An 11,430-nucleotide genomic window follows, 5' to 3' on the forward strand; every position below is an offset into this window, starting at 1 on the left:
TGGACGCGCGCTCGCCTGGCGTGCATGCCTGCCCGGGTTCGATCCTCAGCACCACATACAAACAAAGATGTTGTGTCTGCCGAGAACATAAAAATAAATAATTAAAATTCTCTCTCTCTCTCTCTCTCCCTCCCTCCCTCCCTCTCTCACTCTATCTTTAAAAAAAAAAAGAATAGAAAACTATTTTTACTCAAACTTTGAAATTACAACCCTAAACATCCTAAGATTATTTTAGAAATATGATGCTTAGTGCAGGTGGTAAAAGTATGTTCAGTGATGCATAATTAGATTACACCCAACTAGAAAAGAACAGAAAAGTACTTTTTACTACAGAAATGTAATGAGATGTTGCCACCATTTAGGCAGTATACTGCTACTTTACAAATGTAAAATTATAGCTTTACAAAAATTCCAGTTAGTACTTACATTTGAATACCCTAATTTTGCATGCTTAAAGTCCTTAATTTAAAAAAAAAATAGCAACAACTCAAATGCAAGTTGACAAACAGGACAAAATTCTTGGCCAAAAATAATCATTAAAAGCTAATAAATAGTTAGAGAACAAATTTTACAATAACTTCTTAAAATAGAAAAGGCATAAAATAGAAGCTATTAGTGATGTCATAATGGTGAATACTGAATTTGGGTTGCCATTTTAATGGCATAATATATTTATGTGGCCCCTTATTCATTTTTTGTCCCCGTTTCTCCTGTTTAGAATTTCTTAGAGTTAGCATAATGCTATTTCTTTAACTACTGAATAATCAATCAGAAGCAAAAGTATAGCACAGGAAGATAATCTTTATTATACTTTAACTAGAAATAGAGCAGATAGCAAGATCACGAGGTATAATTGATTTTTTTTTGAAACCAGGCTTCAACGACAATAATCAAAACCAATCCTTAAGTGCACAGATATTTTGGTCACTATTATAATCTTCAGGGGCACAAAAGCCAGCAGCATAATAGAACATAAAGGTAATGACTCAGAATTTCTGATTGCCAAAAACACAGGTCACTGCATTAAAAACTATCCTTGTACTTTTTTGTGGTGCTGGGGATGGAACCCAGGTTCTCATGCATTGTAGGTAAGTGCTCTACCAGTGAGCTATACCCCCAGCCCCTTGTATTTTCTTAAACTTCTTCTTAAACATTGCACAGTTCTTCAGCAAAATAGCAACCATACACATAGCATTCCTAGAGGAATACTGCCTTAATGCTAAACTTTTCTTTTCCCTAAAAATTCACTAAATCATGATTCCAGTCTCTGCATGTATTAGTGTTAGTGGCAGTATGCAAAATTGATTTTGTTTTCAAGGTTATATAGCAGATTGACTTTGCATTTGGTGGCCAGCTGTGTACCCTAATTCTTCTTTAATTTTAACTACACTTCATAAACCCTGAGATATTAGATAACCTGCTAATGATTGTATACTTTTAATTTGTACTTTACTCCGCTCAATTTATATCCCACATAATAAGTATTTAAAACTATTTACAGATGTTTGTAAGTAAAGCAATGATAAAATTTACTACTTGTATAGTTAAGACTACTAGTAAGGCCTTTAATTAAGAGTTGCATATTCTATGCATTTTTAAATTGCTAGGAGCAACTCTTAAAATGACATCTATAGTTCTGTCACCAATAAGTGCTTTGCATTTTGCTTACTTCTACCTGGGTAACCAGACTTGGTTTCCTCCCCTCTTGTAAAACAACTCTTTTTTTTTTCATCCCCAAACAAATGCTACTTTTCCCACTGAACAGCTGCCAAAAGGAACTTAGCGTGTGAACAGCACATTGGTAAGTATAATGCCTAGCAGAGAAATATGCTCCTACCAGGCATGCAGTAAATGCTTGTTCCACATGGAATGAGTAGATTGTAAGGCAGTTGTCTGACTCATATGCTGTACCTAATTTTGCTTAACTAGGAAAGTCAGGTTATCAGATCGAACTCAACCTTTAGTGTAAATCCAAAAAAAAATTGAAATTAAAAAAAATGGATTCACCAATTCTCAGAAAAAGTAGACAGGTAAATCATAACTGCTACTATAACATTAGTTGATTTAAAAAAAGGAGCAAAAATACCTTCCATTAAGTATTACGTACAACTAAGCGAGGGGAAGAAATAAAAAACTCAGAGGTGTTAGCTAATTCATTTCTTCTCTACATTCATCCTTGTAGCTTTTTTGCTCAAATATTTATCCCTGTTAAGTAAGTACTCTAGCTGAAAGATACATGATAATGTTAGTGAAAAGCTGGTGTAGGTACAAGATCATATTTGGATGTCATGCCGTATTTCTGCATTTACTTTTTGCTAACATTCAGTTTTTCTTATTTCAATGATGCTGTATAGAGTATGAGATAATCTGCCAATTTACAATGAGACTGCTTGCTTATAATACTCAGTTTCTGTTGATAGCTTGCACACTTGTCGTCTAGCACATTAATAAGTTAACTATGACTCCTGTTTAGAAAGGATACACTGACAAAGTCTTAAGTGAATGGCTTTAGTCTAGCATATTTAGTTGGTTACAGGACAATTGCAATGGCAAAAACATTAACAATGCAGTTCATGGTTCGGTTCTCCCATCTTACAGTACAGGTTGCTGAAAACACACAAGAAAAGGTCTTTGATATATCAGCAGCAAAATATCTAAATAACCAGGGGGTGGGGGAAAACACACACACACACACACACACACACACACACACACACACTTACATGCATATGCACATTTTTCATAGATGTTAATATCATTTATTCCCTTCAACCTGTTATATCTTCACATTTCATACTGGTCTGAAGTCATACTTGTGACTAGGTACAAAGCCATTCTGTTGATAAGATCTTTTCAGGATTTAATTAGAGCCGAATAAGCATTTGATTAAAAAGTACCCCATTTGACTTTGCTGACACTTTGATTTTGTATGAATCAGCTTAAGATCTCTTACCATCAGATGTGGTATCCCAAAAACATGAGCTGGCAGTGTGGAAGCCATATGCACTCCTCTGGACCACTGCACAGGTCACTGCAAAAACAGTCACAAAATGAGGACACTTACAGACAGAGGAAAGACCCAAGATTGAAGTGACTTCAAAGTTATAAAAACTGAAAAAAATAACAGAAAATGATGCAGCCAGTGGACTGGAAAAAAAGGTCTCTCATCCTTTATCTACTCTCATGATTTAAACCCCACCAAATCTAGTCAGTTTGTGGGCCATTGCTATAATAATTTGCAACAGTATTATAGAGAAATTCTGGGTCAAGTTGTGTGGTTTGTATCATAGGCAAAATTTGGACACAGAAATGCAGGAAGTAGGGCACAGTGGCACACACTTGTGATTCCAGGAGTTTCGGAGGCTGAGGCAGGAGGATCACAAGTTCAAAGCCAGCCTCAGCAATTTAGTGAGGCCCTAGGCAACTCAGCAAACCCTGTCTCTAAATACAAATATTTTAAAAAGGGCTGTGAATGTGGCCCAGTGGTTAATTACCCCTGGGTACAATCCCTAGTACCAAAAAAAAAATTGCAAAAAATATTTCACTTTACAGTGAATATGTGGAACTTCACAGTCCTACATAGAGGCATGGGATTACTAGAAGGAAGGCAGAGAGATTATGGGGGCCTCAGTGGAAAGAGAACTGATGCAAATGTGAAGGGTAGCTCCCCAGGCCAAGTATACTTTTTTGTGCAGTGAAAGAGCTCCACCTTTTATATACACACACATATACACATATGTGTATGTATACATATATAATTACATATGTAATATATACACATATGTGGTATGTAAAAAATGTGTAAAACATATATTATTTTTTTGGAGCAGGGAGGATACTGGAGATTGAACTCAGGGACACTTTGCCACTGAGCTATATCACCAGCTCTTTTTAGTTTTTACTTTGAGACAGAGATTCGCTAAGTTGCTTGGGGCCTCATTGAGTTGCTAAGGCTGACCTCAAACTTTCGATCCTCCTGAGTCACTAGGATTATAGACGTGCATCACCATGCCTGCCTAGGTGTGATTATATATTATCATTAAATGACTAAGTCAGGATTCCTTCATATTTTATTAGTATCTACCTTCAGTGCCTACTATTCATATTCATTCTCAAAATTCATAGAAATTCCCAAGGACAAAGGTGTGTGAACTAGTGAGGAAGGACACTGATACTTACCAATATATTTATAAGCTTTTCCCAGCTTAACCAAATGTGTTAGGGACTGCTCCACTATGCTTGCAGTCCACTGGTTGATGTTGTTCTGATTATAATCCTCACCTCCTAAAACCCCATCCACACACTAGAAGGGCAGAGAACAGCTAAAATTAGCCAAAACCAACACATTTGACACAAATTGCAACAATTTATTCAAAGCATAAAATACACGTATGACCCAAGAAGGTATCTCAGAAAATATGCGTCTGTAAATATTTATTAGGCGCTGTCACTAATTGCTTAAGCATTTTGAAAGCATTTACACAAGCATTATCTCACTCCATGATATACTCTGGGTCATATTAAATATAAATATGCCAAGGCTCTGTGGTAAAGAATTTACTCTAGCAGAAACGCTAATAAAAGAAATCCAATATCTATAACACAAGAAAGACTAATCATAGATGATAAGTTGTGTCATAAAAGGATTACAGGGTAGGGAGGGGATTAAAAGAAGGTGATATTAATTGGTTGAAGAGTGGCTTTGAAACAGCTGGGACTTAACTAGGACCCAGATGCTAGAAACAAAGGCTGGAACTAATTTAAAAACATAATTCTCATGTATAATAATTAAATTCTCATTCATACTATGTAATTGCTTAGCTATAATGCAACCAGCACACCTGCCAATGACAATAAATAAAGATGCTCTAGAAATCGAAAGTCTAATAATTTCCCATAATGCTTACTTGCATCCACTTCTGATACCTAAGAGCACTGGCTGTAGTATCACAATCCTAGGTTTTAAAGGCCAGCTCTGTACCTACCCATTTTGTGATTTTAGCAAGTGACTTATCACCTTCAAATCCCTAAATTTCCTAATCCTTACAGGAGAAATAACAACATCATCTTATCAGGTTGTTGAGAGGATGAAATGAGATAATGAACTCAAATGAGATAATGAACTATGCTCAAACACAGTGCCTGGCACATAAATAACTATTATTATGATTATTATCACTATTGCTGCCAGCTATTGTTTTGGTTTTTTTTTTTTTCTTTTGGTACCAGAGATTGAACCCAGGGGAACTTAACCACTGAACAAAATCCCCAACAACCCCTTTTTTTTTTTATTTAGAGACAAGATGTCACTAAGTTGCCTAGGGCCTTGCTAAACTGCTCAGACTGGTTTTGAACTTGATATCCTCCTGCCTCAGCCTCCAGAGTCCCTGGGATTACAGGCATGTGCCACCTTGCCCAGCTCCACTGCCATTGCTTATATTCAAATAATAGAGTCTGGAACACGAAGCACTCATTCACTTTTAGAATCTAACTTAACACCCGCACAAGTGCACATGCTTTCATTTACGACTTCTAAGTAATACAGCATGCTACTCAATATAGAATCTTAAGCTGGATAATATAAAATCTTTGGAGGATTGTGAGTTCAAAGCCAGCCTCAGCAATTTAGTGAGGCCATAACCAACTTGGCAAGACCCTTCTCAAAATAAAAAATTAAAAAATAAAAAGGGCTGGGGATGTGACTCAGTGGTTAAGTGGCCCTGGGTTCAGTCCTCGGTATTAAAAAAAAAAAAAAAAAACAACTCATTACTAATAATAAGATGCAAAAAGAGAAATTAAATAATTTAGAGGTGCTGACAAAAGTAATGTGGCCCAAATTATTCTCCATGACAGAGTAGAAGGGACAGTAGCACAGGGTTTTAAGGGTCAGCAGAACATGGTTTTAATTCTGGCTTTACCATTACCAAAGCTGATGATCTTTTTTTTTTTTTTCTGTTATGAAAAATTAGGGGAATATTTTATTTTATTTTTTATTTTTTTGGACTGTGCAAAACTTTTCCTCCTGTAGATGCCTTTCCTTAATGGGGAAAGTAAGGACACTCATTTTCTTTTGGATTATCTGAAAGAATCACTCCAATTTCAGCTCTAAACAATAGAAAACACTGTGTGGATGTGGGTCCTACTGTCAATAGCCCTCCTAATTACAATTAACTAATATTTAGCCTAACTAATTACCAGGAGGCCTACCAGGCAATGAGGTTCTTAAACAGATCTGCATTCTCATGGTCAATCTCAGGACAGGGGCACATAGCAGGTAGTCAATAAATGTTTGTTGTTGAAACAATATTGGCTTTGATATACTCTCTGGACATTCCAAATCAAATACACTTTAGACTAAGTTCCAACTTAGTTTCATTTGTAACTCATTCTTTCTTTAAGGATGTTTTTGGGGAATTCTAGTTTAACAATGAATAAAATGCATGTGTATAACCAATAAATGAGTGGCTCTTAGAGTTCAGTAGAAAAAAAAATATATTGGTGTGAGGGCTCAGAGCAAGGAATTGAAAAAAATAAGATGAGCAAGAGATAAGGAAAACAGAAATAACTGCTGAAATTATGTAATTGTCTAGGAAGTACTAAAATGTTTTAATACAGAGCTTATTCTCGAGCTTTTCCAGTGCCTCAATGGAAATGTTTCAATGGCAGGAAAAAGTTGGCTTATGGGAAGAAAGGAGGAGGTTCTTTTGATTCAAAAATAGACTATTAAAGTGATACACAAAGAGTGGCCTCCCCACCCTTGCCTTTCCAGTCCCTTTTCCCATTCTCCAGAGGAAAATACCTTCAGTGTATAATTATGTTTATTTCTTCTAAAGGTTACTTACATTATTTCCAAATAACATTTATATCACTCTGCAAGGGAAATATTGGGGATTTAACTGCTTTACAACCCAGTTACATCCGGTCTTTATTTTGATATAGTCTCACTAAATTGCTGAGGCTGGCCTCAAACTTGTGATCCTTCTGACTTAGCCTTCCAAGTCACTGGATCCCAGGCATGTACCATGGCACATAGCTATATCACCATTTCTTCACTTATGAATTACTGATAATATCCATGAGAAATCCTGCCATGATAGGTGAAAATTTAGTTCCCCCAGGCCACCTGGTGTCTTCCTCCCATGCCCTTCTCTTAAGACAGTGAATTTACTATTGTCATTCAATATATTTACACTGTTAGGACTAAGTTTCATTTCTATTCCTGACAGTTCCTTGTACACAGAGGATTTTTTCTTAACATTCCTAGCTTTTTATCCCACCAGTTTTTCTTTCCCCTAGAGATGGAGGTGAGTTACCTGCTTGGCGGGGGACGACCATTGTTCTACCATTCTCAATTGGGAAAGCCAATCTTCCAGACATGTTGGACTCAGGGTTTTGTTTCTTCTCCACCCAGACCAATGAAAGGCATCAGCCTATAAGTGTTTTTCTCTCCCAACTCAAACTTTGCCTTGGATGGCTCTACCAAGGTCTGAACCGAGTGACAGCAAGTAAACAAGCTACATCATCAACCTAGTTTTTATCCATAATAAAAGAGTTTTGTTCTCTTCTAATAACTCTTTTCTCTTTTTATCTGGTTCAGAACTTAGGAAAGGAAGAAAGCACTAATTAAAGGGACCACGCCAAAGACCCCCACATCCTTTCTTTCATGTTCCATTGACTAAGTATGGTCTCTCTTGATATTCCATTTTGAAAAATGAGATTATTATCAATCCTGTCCACCTCCAAAACCTTCCTCATTTCCTTTTCTATCATCAAGGTACTGAAAGCATTTGCATTTAATTTTCATTGATTAAACATTCCTAGGTGATATTGTTCTAATACATGATTCTGAACTATTCAAATATGGCAGGATTTTCAGGTGCCTGTCTAGCCCTTTCAGACATTGAGTTGATCCTTGTTGTACAAGGACAGACCTGTGGGAGCTTGAAGTGAGCTGGATCATCCAGAGCACTCAGGCAGGTGAGGCACTGTCTGGAGGATGTACTGAGAGCGCTACCAGAGGGAGGAGCCAACCAGTCAGGGCCTGCTAGGACACAGGCCTCAACAGTCATACACACAATTCAAGCCTGCCTTCTGAGCCATCTCTCTCTCTCTCTCTCTCTTTGGTAGGCCTTGGCAGAGTTAAAGATGACTCAGGACTATTAAAGTGTTCACAAGTACCTTACCTACAGTGTACTCTGTATTGATACCACTAGAATAATTAAAGTTCCTCTGCCAGAATTGATTCCCAAAGAGAACTTCCTTTTTGTTTGCCTAACAAAGGACCAGATTTCACGTTTCAAATAGTTTTCTGAAGATTTTGGTTCACCATCACATCAGTGTCTACAAGGTGCTAAAGTGATTATTTTTCCTAGTATATTGTTAAAATAAGCACACAAAGTCAAAGGCAGACATTTCTAGGGTTTTTTTTTTTTTGCCTATTTGATATAAATCTTTTATTCAAAAGACAGGATTATCAATTTTAGTAAAGAACAAACCATTTTTCTAGACTAAAACTGTTTTTTGTTTGTTTGTTTTGGTACTAGGGATTGAACCCAGGGGTTTTTAACTACCTACCCCCATCCCCAGCCCTTTTTAATATTTTATTTAGAAAGAGGGTCTCTCTGAGTTGTTTAGGGCCTCGATAAGTTGCTGAGGCTGACTTTGAACTCTTGATCCTCCTGCCTCAGCCTCTTGAGCCGGTGGGATTACAGATGTGCACTACCACACCTGGCACTATGACAGTTCTTAAGCATCTCTTTGAGGAAGCTCCAAGATGCCGGACAGCATGTGATAGAATAGAGCAGCACTCCTCTAAAGACTTGGGTGAAAAATTCAAAATCTTGTGTTTAACACTAAGGGTTCTAACTTTGTACTGAACCTCAAAACATACATCAGTGCAGCAAGCCTTGAGATGTACATGTATAACTTACCTCTTTGACGATATTGTGGGCTTCATCAGCATTGAAACCAACCTAAAGGGAAAACCCAAGATAATACTGCTTTCAATACAGGCTTCCTTTTATTTGTAGAGATGATAATACACAGAATCCCTTGACTGGCCTGGACAGGGGAGTGACAGAGACTGTAGTGACAAGGGGCACTTAAAAGTATAGAATTCTCTCCCTATCTTTCCTTCTGAGAGATTCTGAGTCCTTAGGTCAGGGCAGAGCCTGGGCAACTATATCTTTTTGAAAAGTGCTTTGTACTAGCAATTCTGATGAACATTTTAGATGGAGAATCATTGTATTGTAAAGTTGAGGAAATAAGCAGATAAAGATACATGTGTTATAATGGCATTTTATTCAGTCATAAAGAAAAATGAAATTATGTCATTTGCAGGAAAATGGGTAGAACTAGAGATCATTATGATATGTGAAATAAGCCAAACTCAGAAGGTCAAGGAAAAGAAAGGTGATCTCATGAGACCAGTAGCATACAGGGAAGAGACCAGGGGGTAGAAAGAGGGAAGGCAGGGGGAAAGTGCCGGGGAGGGATATTGTCCAAATTATGTTGTTATACTGCGTATGTACCAATCTGTAACAACAAATCCCACTATCATATACAACTACAATGCACCAATAAAAATGTGGATGAAAAAAGATATATGTATTATCAGTAATATAAGAAATGGTTCCAGCAGGATGAGAGAATAAAGTGGTCCATGAGAAGAAAATGCTTAATTCGTTATTTTCAGTTTTGTTTTTAACTGACACTAGGTCAAAACATGACTTTCCTGAATTAAAAATTACAACAAAACTTGATCATTCAGAATTATTATCACTTTCATATTGTAAGTTAGTCTGACAACTTAGTCTTTTTGGGGGGAGCAGCTTGCAAGAATCCTGAATTAACAACAATGATCAATGACATTCAAGTGTCCTCAAGAACAGAACTAGGTTATGTGATAAGACTGAAATCTAAACCAAGACACTTCAGGTAATACAAGAATTGTTTCTATGGAGACATTTTTAGGTGCTTTATCATATCAGCATTTTTGTAAAAACCATTATACAAATTAAAGTTACTTCAAACAAGTAAATTCCAAAATTGATTTGAGTATAGATTTAAAATTTTTTTCAACTCAGAATTCCCCAATGACAAAGGAGTAAAATACCCTAAACATTTAGGAGTATTATTAAAAAAAAAAAAAGAGTTTGGCCCCACTAAAAATGACCATTTTACTTTAAAATCACATCCTTATCTACTGTCAGAATTGGCCTATGAATCAAAGGATGCCAGTTTTGCTTCAGTCTGGAAAGCTACCTAACAATAATCTGGATGTACTGAGTGGCCATGGCAACACATGTATTTTTATTTCTTTTTAAATATATGCATTTAGGAAGCAGTACAGGAAAGAACCCTTTCCCTTTGTTGGGGGATATGCCAGCCATATAATTTTCTTGTGCCTCAGATCCTCCCAGCCCTCTCCTCCCACCAAGGGGGATGCTGAGCAAGCCCTCTATCACTGAGCTACATCCCCAGCCCTCAAGTTCTTATTCCTAAAGTTACAGCATTTTACCATTGACCTGTAATTATGCGTGCTACCTGGAACAGAAGTAATTCATTTAAATGTGGTTTTAACTTCTGCAGAAGCCCATATCCTAAAATATCCTAACCTATTCCCATTGGAGCAGAAACCCCTTCCAAGACATCTACAAGGTTTCCTGCTCCATTCCCTACCACTGGACAGAAAATATCTTCATCTATTCCGCCCTTGCCAGCTGTCACAAGTTAGGCTGCAATCCAACAGGCCTCATCTTCCCAGCGGTAACAGTGAAGCGAGAGCTGTAGCTATATAGTCAGAGGCTTTACAAATCGACCATGCCATTCCTGGCAGTTTTAATTTGGAGCATGTCACTGAGTGGCCATGAAAAGTCAGAATCCCCATCAGTAAAAGGAAGCTAACAACTGACATCATGGGATTTCTGGTGAGGCTTAAGAAGCCTGAGTCAGTAAGCAAGGGTTCGTAATCTATAAAGCAACGTCTTTCCAGCCCACCCAGGCCAGAATCTCCAGGATCCCAAGCTGCGGTGCCCGAGGGGCTGCGACACCTGCTCCTAAGGACGCCCAGGGGTGGAGGAAGCTGCTGGAAGACCAGTTTCCCAAGCCCGCCAGCAGACGGGCGACTCCCTCCACCCACGACCCCTCCACAAGCCTCTTCCCCACATCCCCGCCGGGACCCCACCGCCCGACCCTCGCGCTTCCGGCCGCCTCTGCCACCCCGACAATCGGTCCACCCTCAGGATCTCGGGGGCGGGGGGAAGGGGACAGAGAAGGGCGAGGCGTGTCCCCGGCCCCGCGGAGAGGACTCGGGCTCGGAGGACACCGCATCCCAACTCTGCCGATCGCCGGGCAATGGAAGACCACCCGACAGGGACCCCGCATCCAGGCGGGCGGGGCTGAGGGCGGTACCTCCTCGCAGTGGCGATG

At 38.4% G+C, this 11,430-nt stretch overlaps 1 protein-coding gene across 1 annotated transcript in view; it reads right to left on the minus strand.

Annotated features, from left to right (window-relative positions):
• Positions 1–784: 784 nt before the first annotated feature.
• The window catches only part of Dynlt3 (dynein light chain Tctex-type 3), an 11,993-nt gene continuing 1,347 nt past the window's right edge, over positions 785–11,430 (minus strand). The window contains exons 2-5 of the mRNA XM_015488105.2: positions 8,931–8,974; positions 4,180–4,303; positions 2,954–3,031; positions 785–2,607 (exon numbers count right to left, since the gene is read on the minus strand). Of these exons, the coding sequence (XP_015343591.1) occupies positions 2,531–2,607; positions 2,954–3,031; positions 4,180–4,303; positions 8,931–8,974 (323 nt within the window). The 3' untranslated portion in view covers positions 785–2,530. The remainder of the gene's footprint in view (positions 2,608–2,953; positions 3,032–4,179; positions 4,304–8,930; positions 8,975–11,430) is intronic.

This window comes from Marmota marmota, unplaced genomic scaffold (genome assembly GCF_001458135.2).
Source record: "Marmota marmota marmota unplaced genomic scaffold, marMar, whole genome shotgun sequence".
NCBI lineage: Eukaryota > Metazoa > Chordata > Mammalia > Rodentia > Sciuridae > Marmota > Marmota marmota.